Source organism: Gadus morhua, chromosome 2 (assembly GCF_902167405.1).
Source record: "Gadus morhua chromosome 2, gadMor3.0, whole genome shotgun sequence".
NCBI classification, from domain to species: Eukaryota; Metazoa; Chordata; class Actinopteri; order Gadiformes; family Gadidae; genus Gadus; species Gadus morhua.
This window is the reverse complement of record NC_044049.1, coordinates 9,745,148-9,767,975: the sequence shown is the minus strand read 5'-3', so window position 1 is coordinate 9,767,975 and position 22,828 is coordinate 9,745,148. Positions and strand designations below refer to the sequence as shown.

Here is a 22,828-nt window from a genome sequence, read left to right as displayed (position 1 = left end):
TCTAACATCTAACTCCATTGTACGTTATATGTGCTATATTTATGTTAACAACACCTCCCTCCACACCCTTCTGTTGCTCCTTTACACAGGAAGTTACTCTTCTGCTTTTTTGCTACTGCGGTTTTTTTTTCTGAGCTGTATCAAAAGTGCACTCCTTCCTCTCACACTGTGTTCTTTATGTTACCATAGAAGCAGTGGTTCAGTTGTAGTTAGTAGCCTAGTTGGTGAAGACACATTGCACAAGTTGAAGGCTGCCTATAAGGTTGTCCTTTGCTGTAGACTAGTCCGAAACAGAGGTACGGGTTTCCAGAGATGATACAAGGACAAACATCATTGGCTTCTGCTCAGGATTAGGATAGGTGGAATGAAGAATTGAAGTCCAGCTCTCTAGGAACCCTATGGTCAAAGGACACGACTTACTTGGATTTAAAACCTGAACTTAGCATATGAGATGGTTTGAGTGAAGTGGTGTACTTTTGTGGGTCACTTAGTACAGCATTGGACTAAATTCTCAGTTAAAGGAGTCCCTAACGTTTTCCTCCTGGATTACTTGTGGAGATTAGTGATGGGGAATGTGGCTGCCGGGGCCCTGGAGCAGGACCGCGGGGAGGGCCGGGACGTCAGGAGCCCTGTGGAGGTAGGGGACATGAGTGACCCCACACCCAGTCCAAAAAAGAAAAAAACAGCTCCCTTGAAGCTGCCCATGCCACCAGAAGATGAACTGGACGAACGCTTCAACATGGTTCTGGTGAGTAACTGAAACATGTGGCCAGGGTGCAAAAACGTGTGGCCCAGTCATTAAATTCACTTATCAGACGGCCTGTTATTTTTTACAGTAGTTTTCGTGTCTTTTTTTCCTTTTTTTTTGCCTTAAACTATTTTCATGAATTCAGTTGTGACTTAGACAATTTCGTTTGCTCATGCACCACAGGTTGGTCAGCTGCCCATAAGGGGAAGTTGAGCAACTTGTGATAGCTTATACGAAAGAGAACTTAAGACCGAAAGACAGTTCCAGCATTGCAACATCCTTATTTTTGCAGTTCCTTCCACCCACCTGAAAAAACATTCAATCAAGGCAATGCAAATTAATAATCAACTTTCTTTAGCCAAATTTGAAGTCGAAAGTTGGCGAAAAATTCAATTGTATCAGAACTGACATCCACCAATATGTTTCAAACTGTTATATACTTGAAACTGCAATATTTAGTATACCTGGAGATTTTAATGAAATGCGACAGTAATGGCGGTTGAAGTACAAAATGCGGTAATGCCATTTCCTGATATCATGTTTAGCTTTGTTTATCTCTTTTTTTTATTTATCAAAATAAATAATAATATACATTTTGACCTTAATTCACATCCTATCTATTTCATAATGTTTTTATAATGTGATTTAATTCTTGCTATTATGGTCTTTCAGTTTTTCAAAAAAAGCGCTATGAAATATTTATGAACTATTATTATTATTATTAGGGGTCCTACAAAATCAGTGGGAACCCTATTTTATTTGTTGGTATCATTATTATTATTTTTATTATTATCATCATTATTATTTCATCAAAATATATATTTGCAAAATACAAAAATCAAATTACGCACTTTCCTCATAAAACAAAAATCAACATTAAACATCAATCATTTACCACAATCATTTCTATAACCACCAGCTCATTGAAAAAAATGCTGATTGAAAAAGATGTGCCTTAATAGTTAGGCCTGAATAATACTATCTGGATTACCAGAAGGACATCAATGTTGTTGTTTTTTTAAATTATAAGTGCTTCTATCAAAAATAAATAAACAGAAGGATCTTATATAAAACTAGGTAGCAGACGGTACTCATTGACAATTAGAGAAATTACTTACAATGACAAACAATGTGTTTAAGAGTTGAATTTGATTCTGTTTCACACTTCACCTCACACCATTACAAATATAAAGGCTATCTTAGTGTTTCGTAAAATGTACCCATTAAATGCAAAGTAAAATAAAGTGATATGGCTCCAAACAACTAAACTGGAAAAACACTACATGTACTACTTGATAAAATGTAATATGCATCATAACTTAATTTTGATTTTAATTAAAGTAAATGTTAGTTTTTAGGTTTATAAAGCCCCTGTCTTCTTTTTACAGAGCTCCATAAACCTGCCGCCAGACAAATTAAAGCTTCTAAGTCAGTATGACAACGAGAAGAAATGGGAGCTTGTCTGCGACCAGGTAAGATTTGAATGTTTATAATGTCATCAACATATTTTTAACCGTTAGCAGACAAATTAATCATTGGAAGGTAACCAACCAAACCAACTACAACCCAACCTTAAGGACAACCCCAAACTTTAACAACTATATCTTCTGCCAGTGGACCAGTTGCCACCAATAAAATTGCAAGGGTACAATGGTTTCAGCCAATCAGCGAGAAAATGGCAATAAGCAGTGTTACACCAGAGATCCCTACTTGTGTTTTGGGTTGTTTTTGGTAATTGTTTAAAAGGTTATGAAATTAAATGTTAATCGAGCAATTGTAGCATCTTATATGAATAACTCATGAATAACAACTATGTCAACATTTGTTGAACATAGCAAAACGTCTTCATCTTATATACTTATAACAACCACCATGGGGCATTAATGCATTGTCATGGAAACAGCGTGGTCATCTGAAACATCATGTCACTAGATGGCAGTCTGTACATGCCAGAGAAGTTTAACTTTGAATCACAATAAATGTGCTCTGCCTTGTGTGGATCCTCCAACCCAGGAACGCTTTCAGGTGAAAAGCCCCCCCTCAATTTATCTGACCAAGATCAAGGGCTTCTACCAGGACCAAGGAGGGGTCCCCCGCAAGGTGGGCAAACACACACATGCACACATGCACACAGCCTCAGATGCACGCATCCACACACATGCACCCGTAAACCTCATAAATGTATTGTTGCCAGTATTTTATGGGCAACTGTCAATCCAACATAACTCTCTAAAAATACCTATATTTCTGTTTTGCCACTTTCAGTCCAAGAAGTCGATCCAAGAAGCGACAAAGGTGCTTAAAGACCTGGAAATATCCCTGCGCACTAACCATATCGGGTAAACAGTGTCATCCTGCCTCTCTTTTTAATCTGTGGTTTCAATGTTTTCCCGCCTTTTCACTGTCTGTTATTTTCGATCCTTGTGTTCCTCTGCAGATGGGCCCAGGAATTCCTTGACGAGGAGAACCGAGGTTTAGATATTCTGGTGGAATATCTGTCCTACGCACAGAGAGCTACGTAAGCCTGGAGACATGATCCATTCTTGATGACTGGATGTTGTTTTTTAGTCGGTCTAATTGGTCCCAGGTTTTTCCCCAAAATGATTTCAAACTTGTTGCATTTTTCTGAAACAGTTGACACATGTCTGTTTGTTTGCCCCGTTTGTGTGCCTCGTCTTTTAACAACAGGTTTGACACAGTGGATTCAGTGTTCAATGGCGGCCCGGAAGAGAGAGCAAAATCGATGGAGAGGTCGCTGGAAGACTTGAATAAGAGCAGCTCCAGTACACAATCCCATGGCATGAGCAGGGCAGCTCGGGCCCTGACTGTGAGGTACGATGGAGTCGCCTTGGCTATGTAGCGTAAACACTGAGTTTTCTTGAATGAGGCCAAGAAATCCTTCATTTGGTTCCCATAATGCACTTCTCTCACAGTGTCATTTTCTGTGTTCTTGTGTAAGTGATTTAAAAATACAATGATTATATACATTAGGTTCTTCAACTCCATATGTCTATTGACCTGGAGTAACAGGGCTCACAGTGGGCACCTAATAATAATGTACATTTTTATAATTGTTAGTGTCTAAATATTTTGTTTAGATTTTCAGATTTAGACTGTCAGCTATTGATATATTATATCAGTGCTTCATTTGTGTGCTGCTAGTTTGGACGAAGACACATTTCCACTTTGGCACATAAAAAGTTGTTTTTCATTTGACTTAATGTCATTTTAATTAATAATGATGAATGTGCGTGCTGTACTTGAGTATTAATGTGATTCTGAACTTTAATTGACATGGACCGATTTGTCTGTTGTCTTGCATAATTACACATGGGCCTCCCCTGACTAAGATTGCACCCGGGGTCCTATTATAATTGCCAAGTTTCTATCAGTGGCATTTGCATACCTAAATATGTGCAGATATGTGGAGCCACTCTAGTCTCTCTATGCTAAATTGCTAGATCAAGCTCATGAATTTACATATCTCTGTTTGGTATATTTTTGTTTTGGACCATTTGCAGAATCAGTAAAACTTTAAACAACAGGATTCACAAGAGGTCCCCCTTGGCCAGCCAAAGAGACGATGTGCATGTGTGCATCATGTGCCTGAGAGCTATCATGAATTATCAGGTATGGTTGGAGGCGTATGTTCCACTTTCCATGAGTATGTACCTAATCATTTAATGAAGCAGAGTGTAGGATTTAGTGGCATCTAGCAGTGGGGTTGCAGATTGCAACCAACTGGATACCCCTCCTCTCAAATTGCAGTTATGTCCAGGTCATTCTTAACCTACGAGCTAGTTTAAATGTTAATTATTGAAACTTGAATCAAAAATACTAACAGTAAGTATAATACTAACAGTCACTGTTCTTTAAGTGGAACTTGATTGTTCTGAAATACACCTAAAAATTGAATGCACTTTCAGCACAATTCCTTCAAAGATGAATGGCTGTTATATTCTGAAATGATTGCTGTGAAATTATTCAAATTGAAAACATGTACCCAAGATAAGTTTCCTACGACTAGAAACATGCAGGGACTTTTAAAGATCAAAGATGGATATGCCACATTCAGCCGGCCACACACTGTTTTCAAACTGCCAAAGCTCCTGCACAGTTGATAAACATACCTTCAGATTGAGAGAATGCTTATCAATATCTCTCTTTCTCTTAGTCCGGGTTCAACCAGGTGATGAGCCACGCCAGCTGTGTCAACGAAATCACTCTCGGCCTCAACAGCAGTAATCCCAGGTACGTCTATGAGGTGCAGGTGTGCATGCAACGTGTGCGTGGGTGTGTGTGTGCGTGTGTGAATTAGCATGCGTTACCGTTTTGTTCTGTCTGACAGAACCAAGGCCCTCGTGTTGGAGCTGCTGGCAGCCGTGTGTCTCGTGAGAGGGGGCCATGATATCATCCTCTCTGCCTTTGACAACTTCAAAGAGGTATGTGTGTGTGTTTGCGTGTGTGTGTGTGTGTCTGTGTGTGTGTGTCTCTCCACTTCGTGTTTCCACATCACGCTGTGCCTGGCGACTCCAAATAGTTTCACTTTTTCCATCGGTCCAGACTTCCCTTAGCTCAAATACTCATCCTCTGATTGATACTTCCTTCTTATGTTATGCCAGTTTATGTGTGCGTGTTTGTGTGTCTGAACCCTTTTAGCAGCCTTTACTCAACGGCAGCATTTTCGATTTGATTTACTCAGTGTGATGCACTATCTTTTTTGCATCACATCCAGAATGTAGACCTGTAGGATATCTACTTCCTGAATGACTCATTACCACAATGTGTGTTTTTCAATGTTTGGGCTGTGCTGCCATTATCACGATCATCACCGTCACACTTCTACCTTCTTTTGGTTTATATTCAGAACGGTGGAAAACCTTACTGTATTTGTTTTGCATTGTCATATTCATATCCAGAATAACACACTTCTTATGTTCACTATTAACTCAAACCTTATGATGTGTGTGTGTTTGTGCGGGGGCTTCAGCTCTTTTAATCAGTTGTCTGTTCTCCACACTCTCCACTCTCTACGCTGATTTGTTCATCCGTTGCAAACTCTGAGTCCCCCCGGATCGCTAACCTCTGCTTCCCCATGTCTTCAGGTCAGCCGGGAGAAGAACCGCTTCGAGAAGCTAATGGAGCACTTCAGCAACGACGACAGCAACCTCGACTTCATGGTGGGTCTTGCTCCGCCACAATGTCTGGCAGACATTCAGACACGAAACCGAATGACTCACAAAGCCCATCTTCGAACCATTTTTCACTGTAACACCCCTTCTGCCTCCAGGTGGCCTGCATGCAGTTCATAAACATTGTGGTGCACTCTGTGGAGAACATGAACCTCCGGGTCCACCTGCAGTATGAGTTCACCCACCAGGGGTTGGACGACTATCTGGAGGTGAGGATGGACCAGAGACTATGATGTACAATTTATACTATGAATACTAGTAGTGTTCTGTCCGAAGCAACTTGACCTACAGATGGGTCCGTTAATCACCAAACACATTTTGGGTTTGAACCCAAAAGCTTTCAGATAGTAGTGCCCCTAACCATCCTAGACACTATCCTGCCCCAAGGTTTTTTCAGATTTTAGTTTTTTCTGGTTTCTGTGTCTGTGTTTCTGTATAATATTCTGTGTGTTCCTGTATATGATTCTGTGTTTCAGTAGGTAATTAGGTGTAGTGTGTGTTTCTGTATCTGAATCCGTGTGCGGGTTTCTGTGATTATGTGTGTTGTGTTTTTCTGTATCTGATTCTGTGTGTCAGTATTTAGTTATGTGCAGTGTGTGTTTCTGTATGTGATGATGTGTGGTGTGTGTTTCAGTATCTGAATCCTTGCGTGTGTTTCTGTCTGTGATTATGGGTGGTGTTTTGTTTTTATCTGTGTCTGTGTGTGATCATGTGTGTGTGTCCATCTGTGTGCATTAGAAGCTGAAGAAGACGGAGAGTGAGAAGTTGCAGGTGCAGATCCAGGCCTACCTGGACAACGTGTGTGACGTGGGGGCGCTACTAGAGGACGCAGAGTGCAGAGACGGGGGGATGGAGCATGTGGACGAACTGCACCAACACAACGTTGAGGTGCACCACGCACGCACGCACGCACGCACTCACACGCACGCATACGCACGCACATAGATACGAACACACTTGAATAGACACACATACACACACACACACACACATGGATGAATGCACACACACACACACACACACACACACACACACACACACACACACACACACACACACACACACACACACACACACACACACACACACACACACACACACATATACACATATACATGCTTGGATTCACACTCACAAACAAACTCACATACAGATGCATGGATGCACACTCACAAACAAACACATACACACACACCCCCCAGACTCAGAACGGGGAAAACAATAATTTCACAATGTTATATTTTTATTTATTCTTAAAAAAACATTTTTACACACTGATGCCAAATCACTACCTCATTGCCACCGCCAGACACACTCTGTGTTAACACAAGCACTTGTTGTGAACTGTTTTGTTGCAGCTGAGCAGCAGGCTGCAGGAGCTGGAGGGACAGGCAACAGAGAGAGTGGCCCAACTGGAGGCTCAGCTACTGCAGTCTACCAAGGCGACTGAGCTGCTCAAGGTAGCAAGCTGTTCATTAAGCAATACATAGTCTCACAATTCAGACATTAGACAAGTAATCCTAAGTATGACAGCAGACTAGCTCAAATCCGAATGAACAAGGCGTTTCACTTTCTTCGCGTTTTCTTATTACCATCAAAACCAGAATAAGTGAACTGGTGGTAAGACAAGCTAAACCATCCGGGCAGGACAACGTCATTCTTAGAAAAAGTGTCTGATCAAATCCACCGCATAATGTAACCCCCTCCTGGAAGCTTGCGACTCACACAAATGAGCTTGTCTGCGGTCGAAAACCTCTAAACTGAGACAGGAAACAAGGCGTAACTCCCCACATTCAGGTCTTGGTTTCCGGCCAAGCCTCTTAGCCATCTCCCCGAAAGTTCTTACAGTAGGCGTGCTGGAACTGAGATAAGGCAATACTGAAACTTACTGAGCTGCATTGTCAGTGAATCATTTCAGTTAGATCCAAAGACCACGAGTAACGGCAGCACCTTCGCTTTACCAAACAGCTTTTCTCTGATGTACACGTTATGATGTGTGTCAGCTGCGGCTTTAGCAGAAGCTCACTTACTTTTACCTGGGTTATAATTTATAACGTTCTAAGTTATAATGGGAAAGACAGCCACACTATGGATATGAAAATGGCTCACTCGAACAAAACTGTTTGCAACTCCATTAAATGTACCATATTAATTAGAGGACATGTTCATTTCTTTAACCATATCTTTTTGGTAACACATTGTACTGGACCTTTTTTGAGTTGAGCTGGCCATTTAAATTGTTAATCGTAAAATTTCACGGGAAAAGACACCTTAACTCGACGTATATAATTAATGGAAATGGATTTTCTTGGTTGAATCTCACTATTTTTCCGCTATTAATCCAACTTTGCAAGGAATATAATAGGAACTGTCGTCGTCAACTTAAGCCCCTTAAGCATGCATGTATCTCTATTCTGTCTGTGCGTGCGTGTGTGTATGTAAGTAATTGTGTGAGTCTATTCGTATATGTGTGTTTGCTTTTGTGTTTGTTTTATGTGTGTTAAGGTTTTTTTTATGTTTTTTGCATTTGTTTGTGTCAGTGTTTTGTGTGTGCGTGTGTGCTTGCGTTAATGTTTTGTGTGTGTTTATGTTCTGTTTGTGTGTGTGTTAATGCAATGTGTCCGTGCATGTGTTAATGTGTTGTGTGTTTATGTTCTGTATGTGTGTGCGTGCATGTGTTAATGTGTTGTGTGTTTATGTTCTGTGTGTCTGTGTGTGTGTGCGTGCATGTGTTAACGTGTGTGTTTGTTCTGTGTGTGTGTGTGTGTATGTTAATGCATTGTGTGCGTGCATGTGTTAACGTGTTGTGCGTTAATGTTCTGTGTGTGTGTGCATTGGTTAATGTGTTGTGTGTTTATGTTCTCTGTGTGTGTGTGCGTGCATGTGTTAATGTGTTGTGTGTAGATGTTCTGTGTGTGTGTGTGTGTGTGTATGTTGATGCGTTGTGTGCGGGCATGTGTTGACGTGTTGTGTGTCCATGTTCTGTGTGTGCGTGCGAGCATGTGTTGACGTGTTGTGTGTTCATGTTCTGTGTGTGCGTGCATGTGTTAACGCGTCGTGTGTTTTATGTCCTGTGTGTGCATGAGCAGGAGAGCCTGCGGGACTCGTGCTCTCAGATCAGCTTCCTGCAGCAGAGGGAGCGGGAGAAGGAGCTAGAGCGGGAGCGGGAGAAAGAACAGGAGCGCTTCAGCCCGGCCTCCACCACCACCACCACCTCCCCCCCGCCGGGCCCCTCCACCTCCTCGGAGCTGGAGCGCAAGGTGCAGGAGCTGCAGGACAAAGGTCTGATCCGCTTGGAGCGCACGGCCTCCGGCAGTCTGGACCTGCAGGTGGTGCCCGTCACGGTGACGGAGTACGTCCAGGCCCCGCCCTCCCAGCCACAGGCCGACGAGGTCAATTCTACCTCTTCTCCTCCTCCTCCACCCCCTCTTCCGGGTGGGACCGGGTCAGCCCCGCCTCCGCCACCCCCGCCCCCACCTACTCCGGGGTTGGCCTGCATTGTCCCCCCCCCACCCCCTCCACCACCCCCACCTCCACCAGGTCCGGGAGGATGCCCGCCTCCACCCCCTCCCCCTCCCCCACCGGGTGTTGGACCACCCCCGCCTCCTCCCCCACCCGGTGGTGGACCTCCTCCGCCCCCACCTCCACCTGGGTTCATGGCCCCCACTCCAAACAGTGTGCCCGGTAAGGAGACTCCATCTCAAGGGTGAAAAAGTACATTATGAAATGATCATAGACTATCCCAAGTGTACTGCTCCTTTATCCTGGTCTGCTTCTATTTCTCTCTCTCTGTCAGTTTTTTATCTCATTTTGCCCTCTCTTTTTCCTCTTTTGACTCTTTTTATGTAACCCTCTCTGTCTCTCTGTCTCCCTCTCTATAGTTAAGAGCAGGAAGGCCATCCAGACTAAGTTCCGCATGCCACTGTTAAACTGGCAGGCTCTGAAGCCCAACCAGGTGACAGGCACGGTCTTTAACGAGCTGGATGACGAGCAGGTGTTGGATGTAAGCTGCCATTTTCCCTCCGATTTGACCCCAAAACCATCCTCCGATTCCTAGCATCACCTTTACATTTAGTGGAAGAATTTTTTTTCTTCCAAATTGACTTAGAAGTTAACATTAAAAATGTTACTGCTACATGCGGCAAGACATTCTCCTTAACTACAAACTACAAAAAAAGGAAAAAAAACACAAACTACCATAATATAAAATACATGAAATTCAAAACAATTACAAACTATAAAGCCTTTACTAAAAAGTTAATTAAAAATGATTTAAACATCCTAATTTTAACCCTGACGCAAATTCAACCACGTGCATGTTGGCTTCTTGTGTTCATGTGCAGGAGCTCAACATGGAGATGTTTGAGGAGCAGTTCAAGACCAAGGCACAGGGTGCCCCGTCTGACCTGTCCACTCTGAAGGTGAAGGTGGCCCAGAAGGCCCCCACTAAGATCTCTCTCATGGACACCAACAAGGCCAAGAACCTGGCCATCACCCTGCGCAAGGCCGGCATGAGCCCAGACGACGTCTGCGTCGCCATCGACACGTATGGACCACCTCTGCTTCTCAACATCTAACGCTGGGCTCTTCTAACATCTGTTGCCTTTCGTGTTGCATAATTGGTTGGGATTTAATTGGTTGGTGTAAATAGTTGTCGTGTGGATGCTCGTTTGAATTTCTGCCGTAGTAGAGGCCGTTCATGCAGAATTAACTCTCTCACTTTCTGTCTCTCTGGGTGCCTCTTGTGCTGACCTAACAAGGTACTAACCTCTGTCTCTGTGTCTCTCTGGGGTCTTCCTATACTGTCCTCATTTGGTACTAAACTGTGTGTGTTTGTGTGTGTGTGTGTGGGTGTTTGTGCGTGCGTGAGTTTAGTAATATGTCAGCTAGTATACTCTCTGTCTGTGTGTCTGTCTCTGTGTCTCTCTGGTCTCCTCCTATACCGTCCTCACCAGGTACTAACCGGTCTGTGGGTCTCTCTGTCTTTCCAAGGTAGCAGCCCCAAAGCCTGTCCCTCTGTCCTCACTACACCCTGTGTGCCTCTCTGTCCTCACCTCCTACCAACCTCTCTGTATGTCCCTGTGTGCCTCTCTGTCCTCACCTCCTACCAACCTCTCTGTATGTCCCTGTGTGCCTCTCTGTCCTCACCTCCTACCAACCTCTCTGTATGTCCCTGTGTGCCTCTCTGTCCTCACCTCCTACCAACCTCTCTGTATGTCCCTGTGTGCCTCTCTGTCCTCACCTCCTACCAACCTCTCTGTATGTCCCTGTGTGCCTCTCTGTCCTCACCTCCTACCAACCTCTCTGTGTGTCCCTGTGTGCCTCTCTGTCCTCACCTCCTACCAACCTCTCTGTATGTCCCTGTGGGTTCTTCCCATACTGTCCTCCCCAGCTACTGAACTCTGTGTGTCCCTTGTGGGTTCTCCCCCTATACCCCCCCCCCCCCCCCTCCCAGGTACAACCAGCAGGCGCTGGGCCTGGACTTCCTGGAGCTGCTGGAGCGCTTCATCCCGTCGGACTACGAGATGAAGCTGCTGGTCAATTACGAGAAGGAGGGCCGTGAAATAGAGGCGCTGACGGACGAAGATCGATTCATGCTCCGCTTCGGGAGGATCCCGCGGCTGAGTCAGCGCATCAGCACGCTCACCTTCATGGGCAACTTCCCCGAGACGGTGAAACGGCTGCAGCCGGTACGTTTTTTTTTTCATCTATTTTTTCATATTTTTGTCAGACTTGAACCTGATTCGCCGTGTGCTGCTGCGCAGACGTTCAGGCTTTAGTGTCTGCTCTGGTTTCTTGATGTGACTCGTGTCATTCACAGCAACTGGACTCCCTCATATCTGCGTCCATGTCCATCAAGTCCTCGCCCAAGCTGAAGAAAATGCTGGAAGTGAGTATGAGTATGAGGGGTGGGTGTTTTAAGGAAGCTATGCGGTAATGCACATTATTATGTAGCACCGGGGTTAGGTGTAGGGTTAGGGTTATTCCTAGCCCTTACCCTAGTAGATGATGTATAACCCTAACCACCATTACATCAGTTAGCTTTAACACCATCTGTAAACCTTTCTTTCTTTCTTTCTTTCTTTCTTTCTTTCTTTCTTTCTTTCTTTCTTTCTTTCTTTCTTTCTTTCTTTCTTTCTTTCTTTCTTTCTTTCTTTCTTTCTTTCTTTCTTTCTTTCCTTCTCTTTCCCCTCTCTCTCTCTCTCTCTCTCTCTCTCTCTCTCTCTCTCTCTCTCTCTCTCTCTCTCTCTCTCTCTCTCTCTCTCTCTTTCTCTCTCTCTCTCTCTCTCTCTCTCTCTCTCTCTCTCTCTCTCTCTCTCTCTCAGATCATCCTGGCTTTCGGGAACTACATGAATAGCAGCAAGAGGACCGCGGCAGGTGGCTTCCGACTGCAGAGCCTGGATCTCGTGAGTCACCTCTGTCTCCCTGATTTTGCTCGTTCATTTATTCTCTCCAAACACATTTGAAATGGGCTTTTTGAGCCGCTAAGGAAAGGGCAGTGTAGGGAGGCGGGAAATGGCAGGAAAACGGTGGGGCGCATTCCCCTACGTGTGCGGCTCGACTCACCAGCGCACCAGCCTCCCTTCTTGATTGAGCCCCTTTCTCGTAAAGTGCTTCCTTTTTAATCACTATCTTCTTCTTCTGACGTTCGGCTTGCCCCCGCCCCGACCGCTCAGCTGTTGGAGACCAAGTCAACAGACCGTTCCCAGACCCTGCTGCACTTCATCACCACGGTCATCTTGGAGAAGTACCCGGACCTGGCCACCTTCCACACCGAGCTGCACTTTGTGGATAAGGCCGCACTGGGTAACACACATGTACCCGTTTTGCATCTGTTCACTTTCAAAAAATCATGCCAAGCTCTAATGAACAATTACTGATCCATTGTCAAATGTTTACTTTATCTGGATACATGTTGCTGTTATGCCAAAACGTATTTGAAGTGATTTATTTGATGTTATTATCAGAGAGAAATAAATATGTCTCAAATGCATTTAATTATTTTTCTGCCCGTGCCCAAAAAAGGACCTCCCTTCGATGTTCCTTGTAGGCGACGAATACCCTGTTTATTCTAACGCTTAACGCCATCGTATTTTAGTGTCAATGGACGGCATCCTCCAGGACATCCTTGCTCTGGAGCGTGGCATGGAGATGACCAAGAAGGAGTTCCTGGTGCAAGAGGACAACAAGGTGCTGCAGGACTTTGTGAAGACCAACAGCAACCAGCTGGCCTTGCTGGTGAAAGACGGCAAGACGGCACAGGTTGGGGCCCAGTTCCTTTCAAATCCACTTTATTCATATAGTGTCTTTTTTATTTGCCAAACAGCACTACAAAGTATTAAACATGGCGAATTGAGAACAAGAAATGGGTTTAAAATAGCCCTTGGTTAGATCAAATCTTTTGTACTAACTACGCAGGGGGACAGGGTGAAGTAGTATTTAGCCCAAAGGTCTTGGGTCTGATCACCAGTTTTCCCAGAACTGCCCGTTGACCTCTGTTGAGCATGTCTTGAAACCCTGACCTGCATTGACTTGAAGTCACCAGGATGCAAAGTTTCCAATTCTGAACCAATACTATAAACCGTCATTAATCCACAGTCTTGTGTTTTCTTGTCTTTCTCAGGAGGCGTATGGCTCTGTGGTGGAGTACTTTGGAGAGAACCCCAAAAACACACAGCCGTCCATGTTCTTCCCCACCTTTGCCCGCTTCATGAAGGCTTACAAGGTTAGTGTGGTTGGCGCTAAAGCTGCACCTGGTTCATAATGGTAGCATTCAGTATGTTTCCTGAGTCTCTGTGTTGGGTGGGATCGCAGAAAGCCGAGAAGGACAACGAGCAGAAGAAGAAAGCAGAGTTGGACAGCAGTGAAAGTAACAGCTCAGGCTCTCCCTCTCCCAGAAAAGCTGGCTCAACAAAGGTAGTCCACGAAAAATATTGACATCATACTATTGCATCAGTTCCTTTAGTTTATTTTCCTGTTCTTGACCATAACTTTTGCCATCGAGATTTTGAAATTAGTAGCTTCCATTTCCCTCACGTTCAGCCATTATCATCATGGATCATTAGCATCAACATCAGTGAACTGGCATAATGGTATCATTAGCATGTATCAATAGTAGGAAAACAGTGGTCACATTCAAACAACCTTTTTAGTTTACTTCACAACCGCTGTCTTCATTTATGCACCCAATCATTTAAACGATGTGAATAAAAAAGACAATGCCTCAGAAGGTAGTGTGGACGGATTAAGCAATGTACTCCTTAGTCAGGGCTCGGGTGCATGTGTTTGGACCTGTACTTTGCTCACCATTGAACCCCGCTCTCCGCACCGACGGCAGTCCCCCATGAACCAGAAGATGCCTCCCATGGACTTCATGGCTGAGCTGAAGAAGAGGCAGGTGAAGCCTCAGGTTCGCGAGGGGAAGGACGGCGCACTGGAGGACATCATTACAGGTATAACACAGGTGACCCCCCCCCCACCCCCCCCCACCCCCAACGTTAACTTCTCACCAACCCCAACATCACGTTGCTCCGCCCACACTCCTCCTCCTCCTCCTCCTCCTCCTCCTCCTCCTCCAATCATACTCTTTGTTGTTGTAGCTGCTCTGTAGACGAGTCATATCAGGGTATACATTGACTTATCTATATTTCATTTTTATATCCTTTTAAAGTTGTTTTACGTTGTATCTTTTATGTAATTGCCTTATATCAGCAACAGGCCGTGAGATATTCCTCGTACGTGAACATGTTAACGTAAAATTATTTCATGAATGTGATTTGTGTTGTACGTACATTTCCTTGTATTTCTAAATATATAAAAAATATATGTTCATACACTGTGTTCTACTGAAGCTCCAGCTCTGTGTAAATGAACCTACCAGTATTTGTGTTTGCTTTCTGTCTTCCTTCAGACTTGAGGAACACTCCCTACAGAAGGACGGACGCACGGCGGCCTACCCAGCAACCGGAGCCCTGAACCAGCACTCAAAACACAACACGTGATCTGGAGTTGTACTGTAGATACTGTGTAGAGTGCTTGTTCTTCTAATGTGTTTGTTGTTATACTTAAGATAAGCTGCAGGTGACATTATACATGTATGCCAAATTCGGTTTTGTGAATGATGTACATATTATGAATTGGGCGCTTTAAATTAAGAATTTCTTGATTAAGAGCATTTTAAACAAATAAAGTTTTTTTACATCCCTTGCCAATGAATCTTGTTTTGTATTATGGGCGACAGGCCCCCTTCCTGATTAAGAGGCAAAAAGCTGTCAGACGCCAGGACTGTACAAGAGAGCTGCACTTTATTAAGACACACAAACACAGCAAATTATGTACAAAAAGAAGGCAGAGTTCCACTGCCAACCTTCTCACAGGGAAAGAAAAACACACGTTTCTCACAGAACATCATGGCATCCACACTGATAAATTAGTTATCTCCAGTATCGGTAGGCTTTTTAAATTTTATATATTCTTATATGATAGATCTATTTTCGGTAATATTATTCTGTTCGTATATCACACTAATCTACAAAAAATGGGAGAAAATCCCTCCATGGGAAGAGTTACACCAGTTGGTGATTTTTTTTTAAGTTTGGGGTGCGTCGAAGCTCTAATACTTTCCATTCACGCATTACTTAAGTTTCACAATCTTTGTCATTATCTTCAAATCATCGTCATCTTCCTCATCATCGTCATCATCATCAACACATTAGACTGAGCATGCCTGTGTCCCAGACACCGAAATAATGTTTCATTCTCTACACCTGTGAACCATTAATATTAAAAACCTCTTAATTTTCTCCAACTTTTTCTCTCATATATTTTTTGATAACACATAGACAACATTTTTCAACTGCACCGTGCAATTGCTTGAGACTATACATGCATTGTTTTTGTATATACTTTAGTACCCATGGTCTTATTTTTTCATTAATAAAAATTGATTTTGGACAAGACATTGCTGAGCTTGCTAGGAATGACTTGGTCTATGTACACATTGATTTTGTTTTGTTGTTCACTGATGTTTTCCGATGCCAAGTTTTTTGGAACATCCACACACTCATGTAAAAAGTTCATACACATACTACGTAAGGTTGGTCTTAAGAAACGGGTGAACATTACAAATTAATACGATTCCCTTGACTTAATCCATGTTTGTACTGGGGTTATGTTTAAAGGACTTCCTGTCGGTTGTCTTGTTACTTCCTGTTGGTAAATTCACTGTGGAACACAAAGAATAACAACATTTGACCCTGGGGAAAAGTCGGTTCCCTCTGTAAGCTCCCACTGTCGATCAACAACACCTACATTCTTCACATCCATCCTCATCCATCTAAAACCTTGTTGGAATAGAGAGGAGAATTAAAGCCAGACAAGTCTACATCAACCTATCAGAGGGCCTTGATTCTCACAATGAATCAAACCCCACCTCCTACCTACCATAAAGTTTCCACAGTGTGCATGTTTCACGGCTAGCCTCAGGCATACAGCTTGAACCACCAAGATTTCCGTTATAGGAGTGAGTCAAATACAAAATGAAAACGATAGAGAGAGGAATGAATTCCCCTCTCGTCTCAAAAAACAAAAACCATGCAGCAGGAAGGAAAGCCCCCATAGCACAGGTTTGGTTCCTGCTTGGTAAGCCTGCTGTGTCTTCATGGAGCAACGCTGTGATGCTCGACCATTGTTCAGAGTCGGAGAGCGGTTGCGGAGGGCATTCAGCGATGGAGGGAAATGAAACTGGGCTACTGGCTAATAAAGGGCTAAAGTTAAAGTAAAAAAAGAAGTGAGGAAGTATGTACGTATATTACAGAGAGTATGTATTGTCTATACAGATCATATATTTAAATCATACATTTATAAAATATGTCTTGTGTATGAATAAACAGACCACCCATGTGAAATGTGTTATCTTCTCTTGATGACATAAAAAAAGAAAGTATCTGTACAAAGAACGGCCACTAATATATATATAAAACTCAAAAGATGAGGACATTTGACATTATATATTTCAACCTAGGTCTATGTATGTATATCACATTTTTATTTTACTTTTTTCCGCCACAACTATAATAGGATCATAAACAAACAACCTCACTCTAGATATATTTATGTGTCATTTTCTGCATTGCGTCGCTGTTCATTTCAAGTTTTTAGTGAGGAGGAGTTTCCGATTGCCAGCGGGGGGAGGGGGTGTCGGCATCTTCAAAACACACTCTGGTGAGCCTGCAGCCATGGCGCTAGCACAGCCCGGGACACACAAGCCAAACTCAAACATTATCCCAGAGAGCACTTTTATGCAAAGCAGAGAGAAGAGAGAGGAGAGAGGAGGAGAGTGGGGAGGAGAGGAGCGAGGAGAGGTTCATCTTGGACTATATTTAGCGAAAAGTAGTCGAGCTTAAACAAAAACAAAAACAAAGTCCCTTTCCCCTATCCATCGCTCGCTCCCCCCCACCCCTCCAGAACATAAATGTGCCAAACTGTGGATTCTGGGAGTGGAGTGTGGAGTGTGGGAAAACACGAGTAAGTGAATTTCATTTCATTTGGTTCCACTCAACCGGAAAGGCAAGGCTGATCTGGACATAACTACAGGGCATTGCTGTGCTGTGAGCCTTGCCGCTTTATGTATATATATTTATATATTTGTATAATATTTTTTGTAAACTGTGTGCGTGCCCCTGGACAATGTCAATGTCTGAAGCCTGCTTCACGTTAGAATGACTCCTTAAGTTGTGATGTGAACACTTGGTGCCCATTTCCAGTCTTTGGATTTGAATCAGGTTATATTGTCAGTGTATCCGTTGATCTAATACTGATTAGGTATTAGGTCTGTAGGAGAAGGCTTATGAGAGAAGGAATGCTTGAAAAGATGCAATAAAGGCTATGGTTCAAAGCACAGGGTCTCATAGACGAAGACCGGTCTGGTTCAGGGGTGCACATTGCCCACGTAGATTCATACAAGGGAGAACTGTCAACAGCTGTCCTAGAAAGACCTTTGGTCGAGCGGTAATTCAACCAACCAAAACGAGGGTGGAGTGAAACAGGTGGGGTGGAGAAAAGAAACACTGTTCTGAAACTGTTCTGAAACCATCCCACAACCTTGAACTCCCTCTCCTCTTGTTTATGTGAAGACCATCCGTTTAGAGGCGAGTCGAAAGTCTGCCTCGTTCTTGGAACCCGCCTTCGTACTCGCTCTCAAACAATGTCTATTTTCCTGTTCTTTCGGTGTTCAATACAGGCCCGACTTTCTTGTCTCGAGTAAAAAAAAAAAATCGAGCCTGAACACTGACAGGCTTTTTACTGCAAGTTTAGTTCGCACATTTCAGAGAGCTTTAAGTGTAACGACATATCACTCTATTATCAGCTTATACTAGGTACACGTTAATGAAGAGTTGTAAATGTGTGCTTTATTTTATGTGTCGACTTCATTGCAGTAGCGTTGTGCGTATTGTTTAAGACTAGATTCATAAATTAGTTAAATGGGATAAAGAGTTTCTATTTTAGGGGACATAACATTTTATACGTAACTATCTTCAGCAATATGTAAGACCAACTTCAGTCAAGGGAGGCCATTAAAAATGCATCACTTTGTGCTTAATTCCGTGCTACCATACCAATGTGGCAGTACATATCTCTATCGTACGTTTGTTTTTGACTGGACTAGACTACTTGACATCAATTGGGAAAAATCGAAGATCGTATTTTCAGAATAGTGAGGTGTACGTGTGGGTCACCAATGTGTGCTAATACTTTGTGATGTTTTGTGGGGATTCTGCTGTTTCGAATGGCAGGGTAGACCAAAACCTGCATGAGTGAGGGGAATCCTGATTGTCATAAAATCCCTATTAATACAAATGTACAGCAATTCTACATTTGTCGACTTCTTCTGTCATCGGATAAATAGGATTACACCTATTCACTTTTCAAGTGCTTTGTATAATATAGAAACCTGTGCTATTATATTACCAGTGGATACAAACATGCTCTTTCAAAAAAAAAGAAAAAGTAATTTGATTCTGAAAACAGACCACTTTTGATTTTAAACTCCTTAGGAAGGAAAATACCTCAACATCAACCCTTTTTCAGAGGGAATCTTCTGATGCTGCGGCCTCGCTTTGCAGGGAGAAATGGACAGAGAGTGCAATGGAGATATGATCAACGCAGTGATGAATTGACAAACTGATCCGATTTACCCCAGCGAGCTCACTAGACAGTGGAGATAAAGCAGAGGTCATGTAAACGCTTTAACACAGCCGTGTGTACAAACATGGAGGACCCGACACCCAGCACCGATCCAGAGTTCAGAGCAGGAGATGCGAGAACACCCCTTAGACCCTTTTCACCACAAAACAGCTTGAACACAACCACTTCAATTATCATTGTTATTATTATTATGCACTTTTTTTTTTTTTTACTTTGTTTTGTTTTTCTGAGCAGGCTCACGTTAGGCGAGGCGTTTCATCATATAAATTAAATTGATATTGATATTCTGGTACAACATACAATTACGGTATTCACTCGTTGATTATTGCAACTCTATAGTCTATGATACAAGTTACAGCTTAGATAGTACAGCTAGTCCACTAACAATCCATTGAGCGAGAGGGAGCGAGTTATGGCAATTGAAGCAAAGGCCAAAAGTGCATTTAGGACTATTCCGGCAATCCCTGCTGTGAGCATCCAGAATCCATCAAATGGGAGTAGCCTAGGGCGGGAGCTTTGTGCCGATTTGTGTGCTTTCTGGGTGGTCAAACTGGCAGTACGATTGTGTGGCAGATCCGCCGACCAATAGAAACAGCCAAGAAGGAGATCAGTAGGACAAACACGTAAAGATGGAGTTTTCTCATTGAATCAGATCTACCAGCATGGTGGGATGAAAAAAAAACTGGGGTACGAAACAAATGTCCAAACGGTCTTTGGAGTTCAACATGAAGTAAGGCTTTCAATAGTCCCCCCCCACCCCCCACCCCCTACCCCCCACCAAACATTAATTGTGCGTCACTAAATCTCCATTGACTCCATTATCTGTGATTGGATTTCCCTCACATCTGCCAAGAGTTGGTGCTTCAAACGTGCATTCTTCTTATCTTCATCGACTCCTCGCACCCTCCAGCTCCCTGTGGTGGAACTGGCTCTCCTGTTGCTCCCTGGAGCCGGGGGGGGGCAGAGCTGTCTGCTCCCCTGCTGCTGCTGCTGCTGCAGCTGCTCTCCTCCCCCCCCAGGGAGGAGAGGGAGGGTGGGCTGGAGGGGGGGCTGGAGGAGGAGGCGGAGGTGGAGGAGCTGGGGGACGTGGACGGCACAGTGGGCGTGGAGGAGGACGAGGAAGAGGAGGAGGAGGAGGCGGCCGCTGGCAGAGCAGGGGTAGGTGGGGAGGAAGAGGAGGAGGAGGTGGATACGGAGGAGGAGGAGGTGGATACGGAGGAGGAGGAGGCGGCCGCCTTCTCCATGAGCAGGCGGCGGTGATGGCGGAGGGCCGAGGAGAGGAGCAGAGCCTCCGCACTCAGGCCGTTGGCGGACAGGCTCGCCAGCAGCGCCCTGGCCTGGCTGGACGTGGCCGTGAGCTGGGACAGCGCGGGCTCCTGGGAGCCCCTCCTCAGGGCGGGCGGGAGGACCACCCGTCCGAAGGGCAGGCGCTCAGAGAAGGAGCCCGCGAGTCGCCCGGCCAGGTGGGCTTCCACGGTGGTCTCCGAGGCCTTCGGGAGCGGAGGAAGGAACGGGGCGAGTGCCGGAGTGTGAGGTGGGGGGGGGGGGGGGGGGAGGGCGTACATACAGGAGTGGTCAACTCAAAGTGGTGTCTTCTTTAATGCCAGCGATGAACTGGTAGTATCAAATCCCAGCCCCCCCCCCCCCCCCCCCCCCCCCACACACAAACTCTTCTCTTCTCTCGCTCTTCTATCAGAGCACAGCGAAATGTAACATGCAGACGTAAGCTGACGCACGCACGCACCAACACACACACACACACACACACACACACACACACACACACACACACACACACACACACACACACACACACACACACACACACACACACCTACACAGGGGAGTGAGTGACAGCGGGAGGTTCTGAGGTTCAAGACCGGCCCCCCAAGGGACAAAAAGGTAAAAAAAATGAGAGTGGCAGGGGGGGGGGGGGGGATAAGAGCAAGGCTGATGAATGTGCGCAGTCTCTCTGCAGTCAGGCGCTGAAGATGCTGAAGATGCTGAGGCTGGGATGCATCTCTCACTGCAACCCCCCCCCCCACCACCAAGGTCACAGTGGCACGGAGGAGGACGGAGGCAGGGGGGTCAGGCAGGGCGGGGTGGGTGGACAGCAGGCAAGGGGGTCGGGTAGGTTCACACGGGTGACAGGTCGGGTGTTGTAGAGCCGGCGGGGGGGGGGGGGGGGGGGAGAGAGGAGACAAAACACAGGAGACCGTTATTATTTATGATCGGCAGGAATCATAAATGGCGTCGACGCAGGCGTCTTCTCTGACATGGGGGTCAAAGTACAGGAGAATGTGTTAGGACGCGCTGCCACTGTTGTCCACAGTAGGCGGCCATTCTTTTGACATCGCCTTTTCAAATGACTGACAGTCATTAAAACATGTCAAACAGTGCAGGGTGCGACGTGGTGCATGCACAGTGTGCACCACTCCCTAAAGGAGGAAGTGACAAGCGCCAGTAGATGACAGCGTAGGTGAGTATCTCTGGTGCCGTGTTCCAATACCCGTACTGTCCGTACTTACTAGCCAAATCTTAAGTACGCAGTACGTTCCAATTCAGATCTGGCGAAAAGAAGTATACTTCAAGGACCCGGATGTCGTACTCAAAACGGGCTAATCGTGAAGTGTGGATCGAAGGACACTTTCCGTACTCAACGGCAGCCATCTTAGCTACGTAGCGGAAGAGGCGGAGCCAGGCTGAGTCAAAGTCGGCGCATTTTCCACATAGCCTGCATTAATCAGTCATTTTGTCGTTTTTATAGTTTTATAGCTTTTTATAGCTGCTAGGCGTAAAGAGTTCACCGTTCAAAGCGGGATGTTTATTGCGGGGGAGGAGCCACGGCGGCAGTCGTGATCGTAATTTCCGGTTAGTGCACAACGGAGTACTCGATTTGGAACAGCACTCACATCTGAAAAATTAACGTAGTAGATAGTACGGATAGTATACTTCCTTTAAGTATACTCATGGAAGTACGGGTATTGGAACACGGCATTGGATAACACAACAGCATACATTTTTAGTTGTCTGTTTTACATGGTCAAAGACAGGGGCAATGCAGGCTATTGGAGGGTATGGGTGGATGGCAGGGTTTGATTGGGTGAAACTCGGTTGATTTGGCGAGGCCTTTCTCAGAATCACTGAGTGATTGCCGCCGTTTGTGTCTATGAACGTTGGACTCTGTCACCATGGCGACAAGGAACATGGTGACAGACTAGAACAAACGTTGCGCAAAACACTTTTTTGTTTTTGGCCATGGAGCCATCTATTTTTCATGAGAAGGAGTGGGAGGGGTTTCATCTAGACTGAGCTGTTGTCCCCATGGTAACGGCCCACAGCAACTTTGTGAAATGTTTTCCTTTTTACTTAGCTAGCTAGCGTAGCCTACTCCTCGGTATCATAGTGGGCAATGTCACGGGACCGACCCAGAGTCTAGGCACCTGCTAGCTACAAAGGAGTATTTTCAGGTGGAGGATTTCTTCCCCCCCCCCCCCCCCGCATCTCTTTCGTCCATCCCTGAAACACACGATCAAATAGGTCCACAACCATACCTGTTTGAGCCATTTGTTTGGCTGGCTCCAGATCAGCCCACAGGGCAGAGGCTGTTTGTGACCAGGACAGAGCCGAAGAAGCGAATGACTGCTATCCACAGTGCATTTTATTTCAGATAAAGACTATT

At 44.8% G+C, this 22,828-nt stretch overlaps 3 protein-coding genes across 6 annotated transcripts in view; 1 reads left to right on the top strand and 2 right to left on the bottom strand.

Moving 5' to 3' along the window:
- Nucleotides 1–159: 159 nt before the first annotated feature.
- On the top strand, nucleotides 160–15,152 carry fmnl1a (formin-like 1a). The gene is made up of 25 exons (XM_030345630.1): nucleotides 160–748; nucleotides 2,137–2,220; nucleotides 2,762–2,848; nucleotides 3,014–3,087; nucleotides 3,186–3,266; nucleotides 3,437–3,580; nucleotides 4,270–4,378; nucleotides 4,923–4,999; nucleotides 5,097–5,190; nucleotides 5,854–5,928; nucleotides 6,039–6,149; nucleotides 6,679–6,828; nucleotides 7,299–7,400; nucleotides 9,030–9,624; nucleotides 9,822–9,943; nucleotides 10,284–10,486; nucleotides 11,396–11,630; nucleotides 11,762–11,830; nucleotides 12,267–12,347; nucleotides 12,618–12,747; nucleotides 13,040–13,203; nucleotides 13,565–13,666; nucleotides 13,756–13,857; nucleotides 14,279–14,393; nucleotides 14,852–15,152. The coding sequence occupies exons 1-25, from the start codon at nucleotides 566–568 to the stop codon at nucleotides 14,914–14,916; spliced, it is 3,354 nt and encodes a 1,117-aa protein (XP_030201490.1). The 5' UTR covers nucleotides 160–565; the 3' UTR covers nucleotides 14,917–15,152.
- A 71-nt stretch (nucleotides 15,153–15,223) lies between these two features.
- On the bottom strand, nucleotides 15,224–20,711 carry LOC115534611 (putative protein TPRXL). Its single transcript, XM_030345718.1, has one exon. The coding sequence runs from the start codon at nucleotides 20,709–20,711 to the stop codon at nucleotides 20,010–20,012; it is 702 nt and encodes a 233-aa protein (XP_030201578.1). The 3' UTR covers nucleotides 15,224–20,009.
- Nucleotides 15,224–22,828, bottom strand: part of srcin1a (SRC kinase signaling inhibitor 1a) — a 51,624-nt gene continuing 44,019 nt past the window's right edge. For all 4 annotated transcript variants that reach the window (XM_030345641.1, XM_030345651.1, XM_030345661.1 and 1 more), the window contains one exon: nucleotides 15,224–21,172. In XM_030345641.1, the coding sequence (XP_030201501.1) occupies nucleotides 21,170–21,172 (3 nt within the window). In that variant the 3' untranslated portion in view covers nucleotides 15,224–21,169. The remainder of the gene's footprint in view (nucleotides 21,173–22,828) is intronic.

Excerpts from the sequence above, each read along its gene's own strand:
- fmnl1a (XM_030345630.1), top strand. The coding sequence starts at position 566 with ATGGGGAATGTGGCTGCCGGGGCCCTGGAGCAGGACCGCGGGGAGGGC. Across the intron at positions 4,379-4,922 it reads GAGCTATCATGAATTATCAG|TCCGGGTTCAACCAGGTGAT; the intron begins GTATGGTTGGAG and ends TCTTTCTCTTAG. Across the intron at positions 9,944-10,283 it reads ATGACGAGCAGGTGTTGGAT|GAGCTCAACATGGAGATGTT; the intron begins GTAAGCTGCCAT and ends GTTCATGTGCAG.
- LOC115534611 (XM_030345718.1), bottom strand. The coding sequence starts at position 20,711 with ATGTACGCCCTCCCCCCCCCCCCCCCCCCACCTCACACTCCGGCACTC.